Source organism: Ctenocephalides felis, unplaced genomic scaffold, assembly GCF_003426905.1.
Source record: "Ctenocephalides felis isolate EL2017-DRISC unplaced genomic scaffold, ASM342690v1 CF-g0.4_SCAFFOLD_01170, whole genome shotgun sequence".
NCBI lineage: Eukaryota > Metazoa > Arthropoda > Insecta > Siphonaptera > Pulicidae > Ctenocephalides > Ctenocephalides felis.
In genome coordinates this window covers 21,907,607-21,931,279 of record NW_020537324.1, presented here as the reverse complement: position 1 = coordinate 21,931,279, position 23,673 = coordinate 21,907,607, and the positions used below count along the sequence as shown (strand labels likewise).

The window sequence follows — 23,673 nt, the reverse complement described above, 5'->3', positions numbered from 1 at the left end:
ATCTGAACAGATTATTTTAATATTTACATAACCTTCACTAAATCTTACTAATTTTTCACTTATTAAAACATATGTTCCTATATACTGCATATCCGTCAGACATTCTGGTGTAAGAGATAACAGTAAATAAATTCAAAAATAGTAGTAAATAATCTCAATTTGTTAATTTGATAATGTTTTTAATAATAGTTATTGGAGAGCTTTTCCAAAAATAATTTCGTTGTTCAAGTTTACGGTTGTGCTTACAACGACTCAATTATTGTTTTGAGATGATTTGATTACGCCAATTGGGCAAATTTTATTAAAATGCTATAATTTGTGATTCAGCGATTATTTTATTAGACATCGATATTTTTTGAATTTTTTTTTGTTTATATATATAAAATCATGACACACTTACTCTAAATTAGAGCGTACATGCATACTAACATACAAGTATACATATATAAAAAAATAATAATCAAAATAATACTTTCCTATCGGAAAATAAAATTAATTCATCTCCAAAATGTTTTCTCGCTTTAATGTTGAATTTTGTTAAGTCAGTGAAGAATTGTTTTCCACCTGGTACTCATATGTTCACTTTTATAGTAGTTTTTATTTCATTCTCATTAAAAAATGTAATTTTATTAAAAAGATTGAATATTATTTTGCAATAAACGACAAATGTTAAATTAATGATGCCAAATTAACTTAAGCATTATTTTTTCTCGGGTCAATAAGATTTTGATAAAAATTGCTATAGCTTTATTGTGTGAAATTAGATTAATAAAATTTAAAAAATGTAGAAATTTTATATAATCATAAATTTTATATATTTAAAATATTATTTTAGTCGTTCTACAGAGAAATATGAAATCATTCCCTGCCTTCATCGTTCCCAAAATGATTTATACAAATTATGATATCTTACAAATTATGATAAGATTAATATATATTTACACTTACATTTTCTTTTTTATATTAAGTTTAAGTTTAGTTTCATTTAAAAAAGTAACTCAAGCAGGTGTACACAAATCGATTACATTTGATGATTTTTGTGATTAGATTAAACATTATATATGTACAATTAGAAGAAATAACAAAATAGTCACCAAAAATAATAGATACATAAAGAAATAATTTAACAATTCATAAAGTTAATTTAAGTGCGAAAAAACATATGTTGAAAATATAGATTTACAATTAAAAAATGTACAAAATAATCACCAAAAATAATGGGGATAACATGCAAAAATAAAATAATAAATGTAAAATAAAAATGAGATATAATGAGATATAATGAGATATAAAACACTTACTACGCAAATGATTTGATATGAAATTAATAAAATTAAAGCACATGGATTTAAATAAAATATGAAAAATATACTTAAATTTATCAAAAAATTTCTTCATATATTTCGATTAGTAAATTAATATTTTGTTCATCGTACACGCTTTCTAAATAATTTATCTTTATTTTTATTATTATCTATTATGAAAGCGCAATGCCACTTACACCTAGTTTATTAAATTCAAATTATATCGTTGCGCAAAATATCGATATTTTATCTGTCCGTTTGAATATCTTGCATTGAATTTGAAAACGGCGCCTTTTGTGTGATGACGTCACGCATTGGATTTATGACCAAATATGGCAATACTTTGATAAGGAAAAAAATGTTCAAAAATTATGCGTAATCAGTTGTCGATCGACACTCGAAGTGATCGGATCTGTCGGTCGTCGATCGTCGATCGTCGGTTTTGTTAATCTAATCGTGCCGAGTGCATTTTTGTCACCGCGTGTGTTTGTGTTTGTGCCTCTGTGTGATTTTATTGAAGATATTAGTGGATAAAGCAGTAAGTTCTTTATTTAATTAACTTCCCGAAGGAGAAGTTTATGTTTTCATCAAAAAATCCGAATCGCTAATTTTATGTTTTCTCGACGTTTCGAGCCATTCTGAATCGAATGAGACCAAATTTGGAAAAAGTATGTGTGTGTGTGTGTGTGTGTGTGTGTGTGTGTGTGTATGTGTGTGTGTGTGTGTGTGAACAGATTTTTTGCCGTAAATCGACGTTTTCTCCAAAACGGTTGGACCGATTTCAAAAATTTAAAAGCCATTTGATGTATCTCGATGAGGACAATCGTCTCTGAGTTTTGTGCGGCGATCGGCCAAGCCGTTTCTTTGTAAATTGCAGAAAAGTGAAAAATTTTTCGTCCACGTTTTAGCCCGCAATTCTGAATCGATTCTGAAAATTCAAAAACCGTTCGATAGATATTGGTTGGGAATCGTGCTGATTAGTTTTTGGTTAAGATCGGCCGGGCCGTTTTCTTGTAATAAAGTTTTTAAAAAAAAATTTTGACGATTTTTATGATTATTTTTTTGACGAAAGAAACCATAGTTTTCTAGGTCATACTAAAATATTACGGCCCTACGACAACTGGTTCAGCTTTAAAAATTAGTCAAAGTTTGCAAAAATCAGTATGGTCTTTTTGGCATTTGTCAAAATTAGACTTTTGATCGACGTTTTCTCAAAAACGCCTGAACCGATTTTAGAAATTTAAAAGCCATTTGATGTATTTCGGTGAGGACTATCGTTTGTCAGTTTTGTGCAACGATCTGCCAAGCCATTTCTTTGTAATTCGAAAAAACTTTTTGTCCACATTTAAGCTCATCCTACCGAACCGATTTTGAAAAATCAAAAACTGTTCGAAAGATATCATTTGGGAATGATACTGATTAATTTTAGGTGAAAATCTACCGAGCCGTTTTCTTGTAATTAACTGTTGAAAAAAAGTGTTAAATTTTCGTCCACATTTAAGCTCATCCTACCGAACCGATTTTGAAAAATCAAAAACTGTTCGAAAGATATCATTTGGGAATGATACTGATTAATTTTAGGTGAAAATCTACCGAGCCGTTTTCTTGTAATTAACTGTTGAAAAAAAGTGTTAAATTTTCGTCCACATTTAAGCTCATCCTACCGAACCGATTTTAAAAAATCAAAAACTGTTCGAAAGATATTAGTTGGGAATGATGCTGATTAATTTTAGGTGAAAATCTACCGAGCCGTTTTCTTGTAATTAACTGTTGAAAAAAAGTGTTAAACTTTCGTCCACATTTAAGCTCATCCTACCGAACCGATTTTAAAAAATCAAAAACTGTTCGAAAGATATTAGTTGGGAATGATGCTGATTAATTTTATGTGAAAATCTACCGAGCCGTTTTCTTGTAATTAACTGTTGAAAAAAAGTGTTAAATTTTCGTCCACATTTAAGCTCATCCTACCGAACCGATTTTGAAAAATCAAAAACTGTTCGAAAGATATCATTTGGGAATGATACTGATTAATTTTAGGTGAAAATCTACCGAGCCGTTTTCTTGTAATTAACTGTTGAAAAAAAAAATTTAATCCTTCTTTCATGGAACTTTTTTTGGCGATATACATCATGGTGTTATAGAACTTACTGTAATATTACGGCCTTACAACAAGTAGTTTAATTTTAAAAATTCGTCAAACTTTGCTAAAATTATTATCGTTTTTTTTAAAGTAGGATTGATGAAGTATATTATTTACACATTTTTTTGATCAAGTCGATTATTTACACATATCGGGAAGTTCATGTAATTTGCCTCAAGGCTAAATACCAAACCAACTAGTTTATTAATTATGTTGTTATGTAGTCAATCCCAGTGTAATACGTAAATCGCGCTATAAAAACACGGCATTTTCTATTGCATTGTATAGGAACCGTGCCAAAATATACTCATTGTCAGAGTTGGTACAGTACAAATCACGTCATTTGTATCGCGTTATATAAAAACCAATAAATACAAAAGCCATGGTAAAAAATAAATTATTATTTACCATTTAAGTTATCGGCCCCAAACACAAATATGGCGCCTCGGAGGTGTTGCAAGGTTTTAGGCCCAAACACGAATAGAATGACGAGAGATATCATACAGTCGGGCTCGCCCGTAGGTAAGCGGTTAAGAGCGACGGGACTTGTTTCAGAGGTCCCGGGTTTTACCCACTTTGAGCAGCCTGTTGTCAGGCAGCAGTGACAATGATTTTCACTTGGAAATATAGATAGCAATATGTTTCCAAGTGAAAATAGCCCTCACCCGGCATTGCTGCACCAATAAAAAGTCCGGCCAACAGCTCATAGGACGTAAGGTTCTGATTGATTTAAAAAAAAATATTTAAAAAAAAATATATATATACTGTCAATGATTATTAACTTCCCGTAAGTTGTTGTAATGGGCCGAAAATCGGAATTGAAAATTTTTACATTTCTCGACGATTTGAAGGTTTCTGAACATTTTGGCATACCTCAGAAAAAATGAATGTGTGTGTGTGTATGTATGTATGGATACAAATTTCCAGTCACGTTTTCGGGCGCACGGATCAACCGATTTGAATGGTTCAAAAAACATTCGTTTCTGATTAGTTTTTGGCAAAGGCAGGTCCAGCCGTTTCGAGGATACAGAGCAAAGAGTGCAAAAAATAGAAATCGACTTTTTGAGAGAACGGAGTATCCGATTTGAATGATTTAAAAAACATTCAATTACTAATGATTGGGAGAACTGTTTATTAGTTTTTGGCCCAGCCATTTCGAAGATACGGAGCTAAATATGTAAAAAACGGCAGTTTTTAAGAGAACTAAGCGTCCGATTTGAATGATTCAAAGAACTTTAACAGATTTATATGTGTCTCATACATAGTTCATTTTGAGAATGAACGTTACGCTTTCACTGAGAACTAATTAATCCGATTTGCAATTTATATCTTTCATAACAAATTATAACAGTATTTATATAACTATAGTCCTATAGTTATAGTGCTTGTATATCATAAAAGTGCGGTTTATTACTCGAATTTCTATAATTCAATCACTTTTCACAGGCGTCTAATTTTTTAGCATGTTTGTTTACTTCTTGAATTCTACTCCATGTAAAGCAGCAAAACATTTGATTACGAAGAAACGAGCCTCCCGATCTTTGCCAAAAATTAAACAGCACGATTCCCAACTGATATCTGTTGAATAGTTCTTAAATTTTCAAAATGGATTCAGGATTTTTAGCTAAAATGTAGACGAAAAATTTTACACTATTATTCTTCATTAATTTTAGTCCTGTTTTTAACCTAACGGCCCGTTAAAATTTTAAACTTTTATGGCTGATCGCATTTATTAATATTTTGAAAAACTTGATACATACTAATAAAAATAACAAAATAAAACAAACAAGATGGGAGATGGTTCCGATAAAAATAAAATTGTATTTTAGAAATACTCAGTGGGCCGCAGAGTATTACTATTCGCTCATCTTTGCTTTAACACTTATCGATTTTTTTTTCAACTTAGTTACAGTTCAATAAAATGACTTGAAACTTCGAGAAAACGTTGAGGTAGCATATTGAATTTTTTCGTGAAAACGAAATTTTCCTTCAGTAAGTTAAAAATATCCAAGTTTGTCGATTCAGTAAATTTCCGATGGCCTCTTCTCAACATGATTTTCGTATATATATATATATATATATATATATATATATATATGTATATTTGTGTAAGATTGAATCTCTAAATAACCATATTTATATTGACTTACTTCTCGTATAACAATGATATTATCGTAATCTTCAAAATGTAATCATTCTCCAGAATAATCGACATACATATATTGATCGAAATTTTTTATACTATACGCATATATACACACACCCACATATATACATATGTATATATATATATATATATATATATATATATATATATATATATATATATATAATATTGCTTATCGTCTCTCCATAACGTACGACGTATTATTCAAATCCCGATACAGAAAAAATAAAGCGGATTTTCTTTGTGCCAAATCTCAGGTCCTTCACCTTGAAGGGCTCGTTAAACAAGCCCCTACGAGTGCCGGATTAGCTTTTATTATTGTCCCTATAAATGTTCCGTTGCAGAATTTATGATACAAAATATATATTACTTTTGCCACCCGCCGCCGTTTGTGCATTGAAGAGCTTCTGAACTTAAGATCCTCGTTGATTAATTTAGAAGGATTCCCTGTTATTTATTAAAAACCTGGAAACGAGAATTGCAATTTTAGATTGAAGAGATTTTGAGATACAGCAGAATTTGTTTGAAAAATACGTTTATTTATATCATAATTTGGAATTGTTTAACACGACAATTGTACTCGTGCGATTTATTAGTTTTGTGCTCTGACATATTGAGAATATAAGGTCAATGTTATAAGAGTTTTGATGATTTATACTTTCATAATGCTTACTTTTATAAATATTTTGTGAAACTATTTCAATTCAAGTTTATTTCTTTCAATCACTTTGATTTTGCTTGTCATATTAATTTATTAACTCTGATTGTTACATAATATGGAATGAATAAAAAAAATTATGCTATTAAATGCATAAATATATACGTATGTCACATACGGTATGTGTATAATTTATATGTATATATATATATATATATATATAATTAAAATTTTCATTCTTTTTTTTAAATAATATTGTTTAACTTTTATGTTCTGGTTTGATGGTTTTGTATGTGTATCTTTACAAATGTTAATTGTAAAATTAATCTTTGTTTTACATTTACTATAATATATTAAAGTGAACTGAGTTATTTGGAGTAGAAAATATTTATAACTGTTTGCGATCATTTTGCGATTATAAGGTTTATAATTAAGAGGTTTGTTTTCAACTCTTTGAATGGTGATACATTCGAATTTTCATTAAATTCCCAGACAAGTAAATATGCTTCTCTTGTGAGTTAATATTCTATTATAAGAATATAAAAATATATTTAAAGTGTAGCTCTTCTGAATCTCACATGCGAGCTATAGTTTTTTTTGGCAACTTTTTTCGTAATGACCCATAGAACAAGAATTGCAACCTTACACTATGGTTAAAAAATATATTTGTAATATAACATTTTTCATTTATTTATTTATTTATATGTATATTTATATATACATATTTATAACTTTTTTGTACAACATTAAAACAATTTTTTGAATTTTTCGAAATAAACGATAAATATTTAATGAATTTATTTCGTACGTTCTATAATTACTTTAATTCACACTTTTTATACAAAATATTACCAAATATTATAAAATAATAATTTTACTTAAACACATACATACCGTATCATAAAGACTACATGTAAATAAAACATTGTTTTGTAATATTTTTTTAACTTATTTATTTAAGGCTTTTGGCCGTTAGGTCATTTAGCCCCTGGTACAATTTTTAAAAATACATTTTACAAAATTTATTCAATGTGAATCAGATATTAATACGTACTTATATAATACATACCTAATGATTATTACAATTTTGTAATAAAACAAGAACTGCATGCATAATTTTAATTATATAATTCTATATATGCCATTATATACCCGAATTTGTATTATGTATGATTACATAACTTCAATTATATTACCAATAATCATATACTCCCAATTATGTAACTTGATCTCTAGGTCTAGAGCTATTTTTTTGTCCTATAAATCTTTTAACATAATATGAATATATAAATTATAGTATAAAAATATACATATATATATATATATATATATATATATATATATTTAAAAAAAACATAAGACATAGTAACAACACAAAACAAAAAACATTATAGTTCATATTTATTTAATAATTCATGCCTATAATGCAACCCCTGAATACTCCTCTTACTAATATTTACTTACTCTGAATAATATTTTATAAACTTAATATCGAAATTTTATTACATAATACAAATTTAGGTTTATGTAATAAACAATGTTTACTTATGTTTTTCATACATAAATATAAATTCGTATTATATTGATTTGCCCTGTTTATTTTCCTTCCTATAAAATAAAAAACGAATAAAAATATCGTTTGTAAGCATCAATTTTACGAAGCCAATTTCATACAAAAGTACATCATTAAAATCCCGTGTAATTTAATTTATGATTTAATAAGTCTATCAAGGATAGATATGAAAGAACAATATGGGCGTAATAGCCCATGAATCGCGTAAAAGAATATCGACTTGCCGAAGCGCGACAATATTTTCGTCCTGGAAACATCGGAAACTTGGTATGAGGGACAGACTGTGATTTTCAAGCCGAAGCAAGCATTGACAGCTATTAAAAGTTTTATGCCGAAAATAATTAATAGCAGTACTTTTTCCTTACTTAATACAGAAAACTTTTGGGTTGCGCACTTGTAAATATTTGATGAACTTTTTTCCTCAGAACGCCAGCCCAGATGATTGCAAATAATGAACTCTTGTGTGTGTGCGTGATAATGAGGACAGAGAAAAATTAAGAAAATATATAATCTGTTTAATAATATATCTGAATTTAGATGAAGTATGAATGTTATATTATGCATACAGATATTATTGAAATGCAAAATAATATATATATATATATATATATATATATATATATATTATTGCTAAGATAATTGTGATTGATGAGTATACCCATAATGATGAAGTAACAAAATTTTGTGTGTTGAGGAATATACTCGTCATGCGTATAAATTCTTGACTATCGAGTATTTAGATTGCAATTTTTGAAAAGATTTCAAGATAGTTGATAGTTGTGAATTCCATTTACTTGCAACAATAGTTGTAAGAAAAAAATAGTTGTGGACATGATTTTTTACCGTAAAACAACATTTTACCTCGATTCTGAAGACAGAATCTGAAAAAACTGAAGCATTTGATATAGATTTGGGTTAATAAAAGGGCATCTCAAAATGAAATACTATTTCATATAACACTTTCGGTTAAACAACTGAATTTTCACAACTGAACTAATAAACTCAAGTAAACTGTGTATACTCAAGAGTACCTATCCTTTCAAGAATTGTTTTGAAAGCAATTATTTTTGAGTTGACTTCATAACATAATACTAAATAATAGTGCACAATATATGTACACTACATAAATCAACTAAATTTAATACCTAAACAATGTTTCGTTAATTTGCCTCAAATTCTATTTACAATCAACGCATTGTGTTACATTGCAATTTAGTCATAAATATGTGAATTTAATACTAAAAATAACATGTTTTAATAAATGTATGTAGAACCATATAATGAATATTAATATAATATATATTAAGTCGTTATATAAATAATCTGCGGTTAAATAGACTAATTTTATATAATGGAGACTGCAATAGAATCATTTTTTGTAAGATACAAATTACCTGTAATTGATTCGTTTTATATTTTTGCTAAAGCTACAATAAAGTCTTAAATTTAAATATTGTAATAATATTATTACAATATTTTTAAATATAAAAGTCTATATAAATTTATTAATTATTTGGTAATTCATATATAACAATTAAATATTTTACAATTAGAACTAAGGATTAATAAGTGGTGCTTAACATAATAAACATCAACTTCAATCTGAGATTGTAAACTAAAACTAATATATGTGTATATTTCTTTATAAATTAATTTAGTAAACAATAGATAAGTATATTTTTCAACTTTGTTGTTTCAGGTTATAGTGTAGTGTGGCAGTTTTTTGCTGGACATCGGCCATGGAGGGCAGTTGGCTGGTACTGTGTATCAGCTGCGCGTTGGCCGTATTTATGATCCTGGACGGCGTTCTCGGGAACGAACCAGTTTCTCCAGGTTAGTGATAATAATACAATTTCAATATATTTATGTATATATATATATATATATATATATATATATAAAAATGCTGTAATACCCCGCTTACCGTGAATGCTACATCCCATCAAAGTAGAGCGTAAAGCAAAACAGAGCTAAATCTTAACATGTAAATATAAGGGTTAAGGGAAGATAAATATGAAGTTGGCAATGTTTAATATATATTAACTTAACGTATAATTTTAATAAAATTAGAACCAAATATTTTATTCAAAATTAATCTTCTAATTATTTAATTGAAATTCAATATCCAATTCTAATTCAGTCAGATATATTATGCTTTTTTTCGCGTTTGATTTCATTGTATATGTTATGCAATTTGTTTGATAAAAATCTGTGGTCATTGAAGGATATACATTTATAATATTAATTTATTTTTGATCAGTTTATAAAGAATGGTGACGTTCAAAACAATTTCCAAAAGGCATATCTGGTTGATTTTGACATGTTTAACAATAAAATGTTGTTCGCCGCCTTCATCCTAGTGCTTTTCTGTCAGAACAGACAATACAAGCCCTTTTTCTTTCTCTCGCATTTAGCATATGCCACTGATTAGTCAGTATAATTGTTCATTTTTGTCCTACCATAATGGTTTGTTTTTTCTATTATATTGACTAATAATTCATTTGTAAAATAAAAAGTAAAATAATCTATTGGATGTCTTATATTGGTATTTGTAGTGGGGGGTGTTTGTTGATGTATGTCAAACTCGATTATTGAAGGAGAATCGGCACATTCGCTAATGTCTTTCCGCTCCTCATTTAATTTGTCGAACTTCTTCTTTTTGTTGGTGGGATAATATCAGAATCACATTCATCACTATCTTCGGTGCGAATAGTAATTTCGTAAAAATTGTCTATATGAATGTTTATTTGAAACACTTCTTCACTACTGCTTGATTCACAAAATTTACTAGTCGTTTTGCCATATTTAAAAGCGCTCGGCCGTTTTAAATATTGAAAAAAGACTATATAGCAAAGAAAAGGGCTAGAAATACTACTAAAATAACTTAAAATTGTTTTCAAAATACAACACTGTTTATCACTGTTATATGTGATTTATTCAACTTTTCTATGCAAACTGAGTCATTGTTTATAAAATAGCCTGTGCCTAATAGAGTATGTTTGTCCACTCAGGTGGACAGCCGTCCCCAAAGAGTTAAATATATTCATTTGTCACATGGTATTACGCCTTCTTAGAATTTGATATATCAGCAGAATCAAAATTACCCATTCTCAACATATATATATATATATATATATATATATATATATATATATATGTGTGTGTGTGTGTACTCATTTTTATATACATACGAATTTTGTAAAAACACAGCTTTGTCTTTAATACTTGAGATACAACTCCTATATAATCTTCTACTGATTTCTATCAGAAGGTTATTGAAGAATTTGTCTTCAATCCTGAATTGTTTGCGAGATCACAATATCGGTTTCGATATTGTTTTCTCGTACATTGTCGAATATAATACCACATTGTAAATTTCCAAGGAGTTTGCTATATCCTATATAATATAACAATGGAACGAATAGTCGTCCCTATGTACACTATGCGAATAGAACATGTACCTATTTGTAGAGTGCAATGTTGTTCGAGGCGGAACATGACTCTATATTTATCTTATTAGTTGCCGTTATGAAGATAATGTTTTAACAAAGTAATACCCGTGTTTGAACATTAGCAATATCGATTCCTATGCAACTGAACCAGTTGTTATAATATAACTAAACAGAGCCCCCGAGTATACTGTATATTAAAAACTTTACGTGCGGTGTAATCAAGTGGTTTCGAATTACCGCGTTTATATTTTTACCATAAATGCGGATATTATAAAAATAACGTGGAAAATGTGCGATATAATTGTACGGAAAATGGTTATCAGAATTACTTCCAATAAAATTGTACGATGTATAATATTGGAATTAATAATCATATAGACGTTTACGATTTTATTACGTTTTTGCGTTTCCTCATAATATTTTTAATAACTTCGCATGGATAATATTTAATTTTTTATTGCAAATTTTTATTTTATTTTAAATATTGATCATGTAAAATAGATTTATGGCTATGAATCGTATTCAGAATTCTTTATTATATTGCTTGTTTGTAATAGAATTAAACAATAGAATGTATATAGCTAAATAGTTTATTATATATACAAACATTGTTTAAGATTTTTATTTGAATTCTTGAGTACTATTGATTGATATCTATATTCCCTGTATATTTTTAACTCCTCGAACAAAAACCAGGTTTATTATTATTATCTTTTCGCAATATTTCAAGTCATTCTGAATCTTTTAACATTTGATCAACAATTGATCTTCCGTCAACGTTTTTTCACAACCTCTTAACCTATTTTATACATCTAAAAGCCACTTAATGAAACTAGATAAAAATTTTCCGATAGCTGGATGATAAATTCAATTTTCTTTCATCGCATTTTTTGCCAAAAATTCTGTACTAACACCAAAATTCAAAAATGTTAACAAGATATTTGATATAGAAGTAATAGGTAATCAAATCGAATATTTATATATCAATTTTCATGGCATTTATATATAGAATAATAACGACATTATTCTAGATTAATAATATATATATCATTTCTCTTCTTCTGATTATTTGAAAGGCTAAATTCATGGGAATGGTCTGGTGCCATATTTTTGAGATCTTCTCACTTAAGCACCTTCTATTATTGAAACTATGTATAAACTTCAGTTATTTTTTATATTCTCAAGATATTATTTAATAACTTGTAGAAAAAATATTATAAAAATTAATAAATATATAAACAAGACTATAGATTTTATAAAGAGTCTTAACTTACCGTAGGAAAAATTGTTTATCTTAATGTTTCAAAAGATTCTGAACAATTTGGCTTACCTTATAAACAATGGATGTATGTGTGTGTGTCTATTCGGATACAAATTTTTGTCATTGATTTCATGAACACGGATCAACTAATTTAAATAACTCATAAAACATTCGATTTCGATCGACCGGAAGACGTGCTAATTAATTTTTGGCAAAGGCAGGTCCAGTCTTTTCCAAAATACGGGGCGAAAAGTGCCAAAAATAGTAATTTCGTTTTTGAGATAACGGAGTGTCTGAATTGAATGATTCAAAAAACGTTTTATTTGCATTTACAACTGCTAAAATTTTTGGGAACGCAGGTTTAGCAGTTTCTGAGATCCAATGAAAAAATAAAAAAAGCCATTTGATGATCAAAAATGATTGTTAGACATATTCACACCAAATTAATAGATACTTCATAGCGATTTTAATAACGAGAAATTTTGTTTAGATTTCTATGGGTCCGTACCAAAACTACTTTTCTATCACTGTGGCCGGAAATTCTCGTCATTTTGCAGATTTATTCTTATAATAAACACAATTTGTAAATTAACTGCAAATAACTACAAATCATGTTATACATACTTCTTTAAATTGCTGCATTTTTTTACCAAGTTGACCCCGTTTAAGCTCATTTCATTCCAGCTTCAAACTGCAATCGCTTACGGTCGCACTTTTACATACTCTGTTGTTTTCTCATCTTTGCGCTCCTCTCCTTGCGATATTTGTTTAGACAATGTTCGCTCAATAAAAGTAAACTTTTATTCCTCTACAATGTGTATATAAAACGTAACAGGAAAAAAATAAAGAGTATCGCAATCTAAATTTACTACCGCCGTAAAAAACCTAACCTGCGCCTCGGCGATGTGCTTTACTCAACTACTTTAACAATGCAATGTCTGATATTGGCGCACTCTTGTAAACGATTTTTTAAAAGTGCGATAAAGCTTTTGTAAATAGATTATGTTATTTTGTACGCACTAAAGTTTTAATAAGGATTAATATCAAATTAAATTGTTAGTTTGAAATTTGGGTTATAAAATATGCAACTATGAAATGCGCTTTGCAAATTTTATATTGTTATTTTTGAAATATGATTGTGAGACTTTTTGTTTGATGAACTATTTTTATTCGATTTAATCTTTTTTAGCTTACATTTGCTGATGAAACTTAAATCTTCTAATTTATAAAGCCCATTTAAATCTTCAAATTATTTTAGATATTTATTATTTAAACTACTTTATGAAAAATGTATTAAATAGTTCAATCATGCAATAACAATAATTAATGATATTCCTTTGACCATAGAGTTTTGGTAAATAGTAGATACTTCCAGAAACAATCGGCCTACATCAGAATCAGAATCAACTAATATCTTTCATATTTCCAAATTTCATTTTTAAAATAAATATTGATATATTATTGATTAACTTGTATGAATATGCTTCGAAGCATACCTGTAAATTATAAAATAACTGCTAACTAATTATAGAGCAAACCAAAATTTGTTTTTCTAACACTGTAACTTGTGTGTGTTTTTATTCATCTTTTTCTCATATAAATATTTTTTATTTCCAAGTCAATTAAATTGATTGAAAAAATTTAATTATACTTTCCATTCTTAATAGAATTCATTTTTTTTGAAATATGAATTTTTCTTCTTTTAATTTTAGCTTTTTTATTGAATAAATACTAGATTTCATTAACCTATAGAGTTTCCAGTTCTCATAAAATATCATAAAATTTTATAGATCGTTAAGATATATTTTATATCTATATACATCAAATTCTAAAATATAAAAATTATTAATAATGATATTAATAGTTATAATTTGGATGAATCTGTTTTATATGTTCTATTGCGGTGTGATTTAACTATGTGGCTGCTTTAGAAGGCAATCCAATGGTTAATCTATGTAATTTATTTTCATAGAATTTCTCTAATAGTGATAATATATTTTCACCTTGATAACTTGATAAGTATTTTCATCTGTAACGTTAAGTAAAAATGGATATCACTATGGTTTCATATCAGGTCGTACCAAATTAGGAATAATTGGGTTAATAAGCTTCATCTTCATTTGTTTATAACATGACAATTTTTTAAGCAATCAGCTTAATGATAATACTATAACAAGGCTTATGTCACTATACTAATAATTATTTTTTATGACGATAAATATTTTTACATACATATTTTGGTTTATAAGCCAAATAGCTCGTATAAGTGTACTGTATTCTGATTAGTAAAAAGAAAATTAGTTTTATATAATTACAGTATATCAATTTATATATAAATTGAATTATACATTAGATTTTATCAATATGTATTAAAATAATCTCAAGACAAGTATAATTATATATACATATTACATTAACAATATATAATATTGATGCTTAGTACTCATTGTTGAAATTCATCTTATGCTTAGCTGTAATTTTTTTTAAAATATTACTTATTTTGTTCAACTGCAAAATACTATGCCATAATATTCGATGCTTCGGCATTATTCGCGGTAATATATTCATTTATGTGAAAATGAACCCTATAAACAGGTATGTGGACGTGAATGCTATAGCATTCATATTTAATGTAATGCACAATGACATGGATATTATATCATTTGAATTTTGGAGTCAATTATTTTGAATTTTATTTAATATAACCGTACGTTTTTGTAATTATTATACTTGTCAAGGTCATGACTAACTGATTCTTTGGATATTTTTGCATTATCTTATCTTTTAGTGTAGTCACTAATTAGCGTGTAAACACATTGCGTATAATAGTAGCGTTATATTTGGCGTGGATGCTATAGCATTCATTGTATATAACGATTAAAAAAACATGATAATCTGACTACCCTTAATGTGTGCAAAGTGCATTTCAGATATTACATCCAATTTAAAAAAAAATACTTCAAATTTTTGCATCTTGCTGAAACTTTTATTGTCCACGAATGTATCCATAGTGATCTATCCATTAATCTTAAGCTAAAAAGTTATCTACACACAGATAAACTCCGCATAATACGGTATTTCTATTACACGGATTTGCTCTAATACGGGTTAGATTTAAGACAATCACCCTCATAACACGGTACCTTTAGAGCACCATAATATCATTGAGCAAAACCATAATAAAATAAGAAATATAGTAAAACCAGTTAATTTATGATGTGTGTAGACATCACAACGGCACTATGTTAAAATAATCAAATATTCAAATACAAATACGTGTCTATTCCAAAAACGATCAGCCAATACATTATTATTTTAAGTGCATTCGTTCTTTTTAACACGGGTACAACATTTCGAAACAACCGTACTCTTGTTTCCGCGCGCCGCACAAATCATTGCTGATATTAATGCTGAACTCGCGGAGAACTTTGCCGGAGGGATCAGACGCTCAGAATTTTCAAGACTCCAAAGTTCCTTTTCTTTCATTGGCCGTTGTTAAATGGTCCATGAAATTAGGGAGCGTCCTGGATCCGTAAACATAATTTTCCCGTACGTACCACGGAATCTTGAATATATTACATGAGCACTAGGAAAACTTACATCTTACATCTGACTACTGTTTCTTTACACTAGTTGCAAGGTATCTTCTCTGAGGATTTCTTAATATAGAATTTGTATCAATGGCTTAGACATTATATAAATAAATATTTAAATTTATAAATTTCAAGTTGTAAACACTATTATTTTAGAAAATATTAAGTTTATGATTATTATGTGAAAGTGGGTACTCATATTTTTAGTAGTGTACGTAGGATTTGTAAAAATCTTGATATATTTCTCAGCTCTAAAACGATAAATTGTCTAAAACGATAAAAATGGGTTAATATTTTAGCATACACCATCATCAATTTTTATTGTCATGCTAAATAACATGAAGGCTATAGCATTCAAATTTTAACCCTTTCGACTTAGATGCTGCCGCGCCGGCGGTAAAATTCATATCAATCTCGGAATCCACGAGTGGTAAGCGTTAGTCAATTATTTTGAATTTATTTTTATACAACCTTACGGTTTTCTAATTATTATACCTGTCAAGGTAATGACTTAATGATTTTATAGGTATTATGTATTATCTTATATTTTTTTATAGTTATCTAATTAAACTTGGACAAGCACATGGCGTAAAATAAAAGCTTAATATCTAACGTGTATGCTATAGCATTCTTCGTATATAACGATTAAAATATGACAACCTGACTACCCTTATGAACGGTGTTTAACGAAATTTTCGATATTACAACCAATTTAAAAATAAAATGAAAAATGACAGTTTTTCGTCAGCAGTACCTTGCTGAAACTTTGGCAGGTCGCGATGTAGAAATCTATATTATTATGAATACCATAATTTCACAAAACAATTCTGAGAACTGAATGATATCTTTATAAATAAAGTCAGTTTTACAGTCCATTATATTGCAAAATTATAAAAATTGTATTACGAATGAAGATAAAACAATATATATTTAAACTTCTGGAAATATATCTTCAAAATTCACAGATTTTCATTTCATATAATAGTTTCTAATTTTTTCATTCATATATATCGTAAAAGTTTACATCTGATCATTTCAATTAAAGCTCTCAAACTTTCATATGTTAAACAAAAATGTGTTTTTGACATTTTTATTTTAGTAAATATGTATTTTTCTAGTTGACTCCATGACCAAACAACTAGGTGGAGATTATATTGAGATAGAATTGAGTGCAGGAATCAATATTTTCATATATTTTTTATATATTATTAGTATTTATCAATAAATATCAAATTAAAATTTTGTTATTGATACCAAATACATGCACTTATTTAAAAATATGCTCTATAACAATATCAATGCTTCTTATATATTATAATCTTCTTATAATTAGAAGAATAAATCATGAATAAATAGATAAACGGTATATTGAATCAAAATTCCACATATTTCACTCTACCACGATATAATATTTACGATTTCTCTGTTTTGAAATACTTTGCTCTAGATTTAAATATGATTGATACGCCTTCATAAATTCACACTCAATTATAATTGATTACATCTCTATTGAGTTCAAAATATTCATCAAGGAAATATTTAATTAACATCCATTAACCTTAAACTTTATAATTAGGAATGATAAAGATGAGCCTATTACCAGAAAATGAATTCTTCAAACTTCCTCCTCTCGAATGACGATATCTGAAATGACAAGATAAGGTGGTTATTTCAGAATTTGAATCTAGATATTAAATTGATTTGTTATGAATTAAAGTTTATGTTTTGTGGAAATTTCTATTACTTTGAGACGTACTTGGGAATTTTATTTCTTACCTTTTTTTCAATTAAATATGAAACTGCTAAAATTTGTTTTCATTTACATCAGAATATAAGTAGAAATATAAGGTAAAAACGAATTTTTTAGTAAAATTTATATTTATTACTTTTTAGTAAAATTCATATTTATGACAAATTAACTAGTAATGTTATTTGATATTTGTATTGAATCTTCAAACGAGTCACATATTTATTCTGTTTGGCTTTAAATATTTTTGCTATTTATTTCTTAGTCTATTTTCTTATATACTTGTTAATTATCATTTATTTAATGAAAAACATACAATAGACAACAATAATATATCAATTATTCATAATGACCAAATTTGATACACATATTTTAATTAACTGATCATGCAAGGATAAATTATTGCAGAAATCTTATCTTTAATTTATTCGATCCAATTTTCTTATACTACAAGTTTGCTATTTATATTATAGCTATTTACTCAACACTTTGTATTTATATATTTCTCTATTAACCATGTATTATATATTTTAACATTAATTAACATATGTTGCATAAAATTTTACAAAAATGTATTAGCCATTTTAGTTCCCTTTCAGAAAATGCAGAACTCTACTACTACTCTTTTTTTATAATGTGCTCCATGTGAATTAAAAACACTATTTAATAATTCTAAGTACTAATAACTACTTAATTAAATTACTTAACTACTTAATAGAATTACTAATTTACCATTCAGTGCATAGCAAATTATTTTCCTAGACATAGTCTCTGAGACTCAAATCCAATGATGACGCATCGCAAAAACTGTAAAGACTTTTGCTGTCAAAAGACATCAGTTCAGATTTTGATTGAAACTCCATTAGCCCAACTTTAAGACGTTGCTTTTCTATAGTCTGCTCTGGTATATTTGTATATAATAAACATGTATTCAAAGTACATACATACATAGAGCGATTTCCCTCTACGAAAGTATTTCGAAGAGCTCCAAGTTTGAAGTAAAGTCTACGATAAGTTTTAAATATACTTTTGATGGATCTGCCTTGAGAGTTGTTGAAATATATTAATGCATTTTCTCGCTGAATGTTAGTATACTGAAGTACAATTTGTCTATATTGTCAGTTTATTTCTTTTGCTAAACTTTGTGCACAGAGCTTTTTTGTGTTGTTTGTACATTGGAAATTTTGTGAGGGTTCGAAACTGCTAATAAGTTGGTTTATCCTCAGGTGATATTGATGTATTCTCAATAGGTTCTGTATTTGAAAATAAAAACATGAAAATTGTGTACAATGTCCCTTAAAACACAATTTATAATATGCAAAGTATTGTATATTAAAAATAATCATGCAATTTATATCTACTTAAAAAAAAATAATAGACAATCTCAGTTAATTTATTATACTTTTGAGCCATTATTTAGAGTTTATAATTTCATAATCATGAATAAATTCATAGATAATAAGAAATATATTATTTGATGTCTTAAAAATATTTTATATGTGCGTGCATTTCACGATCGATTTTCACTTTAAATACATTTTTTTATTTTGTCGGTGCTATCCTCAAAATCTAATGTTAATGTAATGGGTCTTTAAAATACTAAAAATTTCAATTGATACTGTATTTGATAGCAGTTTAACTTGCAATGTCTTGCAAATAATAATGAAGACACTCTACTTTTATAATAAATTTTACAGTTTAATATTTGATACTAATAAAATTAAAATTTTTTGCTTTTACTCTTTTGAAAAGCTTTTATCAATATTCCAACGAGACTTAAATTCTAATATTTTTGTATTATATTTTAAATAAAATTTATACCTAGTATTTTGTACTAACGAAAATACTAATAAATACTACTTTATACTAATAAATTACACTTGACACTACACAATTAAAAGTACTTTTTGGTTTTTCTCTTTTAAATAATTTTATAAATATTCCTGTAAGGCGAGTTCTAAATTCTATCACCAAACTTTATTTTTCATATTATAGCATAATATTCTCCATTCTAAATAATGAATATGAAAGTAATTTCAATTTAAATAATAATATTATTATACTTTCTAGACCTATATTCCAAATAATAAATATAGTAAAATTATTCGATACTAATTGAAAAGAAATTTTACTGCTTTTATACTATATGATGCTAATTATTAGAATTTCTGCTTTTATATAATATTCCGAATAGTAAATTTGATAGTGCAATTAATTGATAGTAATAGAATCAATAGTTCACTATATAATGCGATTTATGCATTGTTTGGTTTTTGCTGTCTTAATTAAAAGCTTCTTTTATTTTTTCTGTGAATCGATTTCAAAATATTTTCAAAACACTTTGCAATTAAGGTAAATAATAAATACTTTTCTTCTAAATAATACATATTCTACTCTTTATGGCAATGTTTTCATATGCATTAAATTAAAAATACTTTCACTTACACAGAGAATGCTTACAAATAAGTATGATCGCGCAATATAATTAATATAAAGGATCCAAATGATTTTAAGGCGCATTCAACTTTCACAACATTATTGTTCGAACAATTCTAAAGTCGTCATTATAAACCAAGTTTGCTTATGAAATTATAATATCATTGACTTCAATTTTTAAAGTGTCCATAAATTCCTAGAAATAAAAATGTGCTTTTGAATAAGCACAACAAACACGTGCTTTTAAATAAGCACAACAAAGCTTATTCATACCGAATACAATAGCACATAGGTATATTATATCCCATATCGCCATCGTCTCTTCTTTAATAATTTCCTCGTCGTCTATTTCCATATGTCGTGTGCACTTGGCATAGTGCATGTCTATGTTTTCATATTTCATGATTGGCTTTTGATTGCTCTGTCGAATAATGATAGTCCACACATGATATCCCTTTAAACATCAGCTAATGTATACTTCGATTCAGGTGCGTGTACTTAATATTATGAACAAACATATTGTTACGCGAACACAGGTACGTTATTCGTACCGCGGGTTACACTCATCGAAGTACTTAACAGTCTAACAGGCGTATCGATTGTAAACCTAACAGATTTTATGATGATAAAGTACATATGTAGTTGAAGTATTATTAAAATTATAAACATATTACAGATTCGTAAGATTCACTTGTATGTGTTACCTGAACTATCCATATTATTCACGTGTATATATTACCTGAACTATCACTATTCATTTCATGATCAAATTACCATTAATGATAATTATTATTATTAAGTCTTTATTAATAATAATAATACTAATCTTTGATAAATATATCAATCGTTAAGAAAATTATTGTATCATTAAAATATTCATAATTCTCAGAAATGCTTACATGTTACCAATCTATCATATATGTAATTTGATCGAAGTATTGTTCATAAAGAATGAATCTCTTATATAAATTAAATCAACAATTTGAACATCTATCATATTAAAAACTAGCATTTTTCTATCTGACTTTTATTCTAATGAACCTAAACTAAACTAGGTCAATTTTGTTCATTATTTCACATATTTTACTTATTCTTGTTGATTTTGCTAAAAGTGGTATGTCCTTTTCTTAGTCATACAAATATATGTCCACTGTCTCTATCACTTTACACCAATATTAGAAAAATATTATAAATATGTAACCAAAACATTCTTTTTATTTGCATAGTTTTATTGTCAATCAAAATAATATACATTTTTTAAGACAATTTGCTGGGTGAACCAAAACATTTGAGTGCAATTATGGGACTTATTTTGGCTTTCATTGTTTTACTCGTTATTTTTCTATTATAAAATTATCAAATATTTTATCATTATGCAATCCTGATTAAATGAGACAAGGACTGATGAAATCTGCCAACAAACTTAGAATGTTTTTTTTGATAGAGCGCCTCTCAAAGTCGACTAATTTTAAAATTTTGGATTTAATGTTTATTAATTCTCAGAAACTCGGAGTAATTGTTATTATTTTTGACTGTGGCCCTAGAAATATTTGCTATTACAGTTCCAAAGTTTAAGTGGTCAAAAGTAATAAAACTTAACCACAATAACTTAAAAATGGTCATAATTTCACCAAAGCTCTAGGTTGCACTTATAAGCTCAAAATTTCCAAACAACTAAAATACATTATTAACTTTCCATAGAGTAAGTTATAGTAATCGCAAAGAAATCGAAAATGAAATTTTTTATATATCTTTACGTTTCAAAGGTTTCTGAACCTTTGAAACGTAATATTTAGGCATACTTTAAAAAAATGGATGTATGAGTGTTTGGATACAAATTTTTCTCGCCGATTTTAGGAACACGGATCAACAGATTTGAAAATTGAAAGACGTACTGATTAGTTTTTAGATTAGTTATGGCAGGCCCAGCCATTTCGAAGATACGCGGCAAAAGTGCCAAAAATGGTAATTATGTTTTTGAGATAACGTTGTGTCCGATTTGAATGATTCGGAAAACATTTCATTTATAATGACGAAATGAAAAATTGATTAATTTTTGCTAAGGTAGATCCAGCGATTTTGTAAATCCATAAAAAGTATGAAAAAATACCATTTGGCGGTTGAAACTTACGTATTGTGTAATTTGAATTAACCGATAAGAATGGGTATCAGAAACTTTCAAGAAATTTCAAAATTTAAAAAAAATATCCACAAATTTTAGTTCTCAAAAAATAACTGTATTTTCAAAGAAAGCAATATATTTTCAATATTCAAAGTTTCCAATATTGTTCAAAATGTTTAAAAAATCTAATTTTTCTTTTATGAGCTTTTAAAATGTTTAAATTACGGTACGGGAAGTTCCAGCAATTTGCCTCAAGGCACAATGCCATGCACGCACCGCTGGCATTATTTGCTTTTAATTTCATTTTTACTAAAATTGTAATTTAAAGCAATTCAAGTGGGGAATATAAAACTTTCGTGTATTAGAATAAAGATAATGATAATAATAAATAGAGAAAATGTATCAGTCAACAATTGTATTGCACTTAAATTTTCAATATTGATCAAAAAATTCAAAATTCTCAAAACAACATTTTTTTCTTTTCGGAGCTTTTAAACATTTTAAATTACAGTACGGGAAGTTGCCGCAGTTTGCCTCAATGCACTATGACATGCACCACTGGCTTTATTTGCTTTTAGTTTCTGAATTTTTACAAAAATTGTAATTTAGAGCAACTCAAGTGAGGAATATAAAACTTTTGTGTATCAGAATAAAGATAATAATAATAATAAATAGACAAAATGTATCTGTCAACAATTGTATTGCACTTAAATTCTCAATATTGAACAAAAAAATTCAAAACTTTCAAAAGAAACTATTTTTTCTTGTCAAAGCTCTTAAAAGTTTTAAATTACAGTCCCAGCAATTTTCCTCAAGGCACGATTACATGCACCACTGGCTTTATTTGCTTTTAGTTTCTTAATTTTTACAAAAATTGTAATTTAGAGCAATTCAAGTAGGAAATATAAGACTTTCGTGTACCAGAATAAAAATAATAGTAATAATAGATATAGAAAATGTCTTTACTTTTTGTGTACCAGAATTAAGATAATGCCGTATTAGTCACAATTGTAAGGCATTTATTAATGAAAAGCGATACAAATGATATACTAAAACAAATTTGTAAACGCTAACAATAATATTATTAGTATTATTATTATTATTATATTATTTCTAATTAAGTTATTTTGTTATATTTATTATCTGTCACTTATTGTTTTTATTTCACTTTATTGTTTTTCTAGTATTATTTTTATTATTCAGAAATTTCATTTATTTTA

The 23,673-nt window shown here is 27.4% G+C and overlaps 1 protein-coding gene across 1 annotated transcript in view; it reads left to right on the top strand.

Annotated features, from left to right (window-relative positions):
• The first annotated feature begins 1,756 nt into the window (after positions 1–1,756).
• LOC113365944 (semaphorin-2A) overlaps positions 1,757–23,673 on the top strand; it is a 596,710-nt gene continuing 574,793 nt past the window's right edge. The window contains exons 1-2 of the mRNA XM_026607489.1: positions 1,757–1,842; positions 9,542–9,675. Coding sequence (XP_026463274.1) covers positions 9,582–9,675 — 94 coding nt within the window. The 5' untranslated portion in view covers positions 1,757–1,842; positions 9,542–9,581. The remainder of the gene's footprint in view (positions 1,843–9,541; positions 9,676–23,673) is intronic.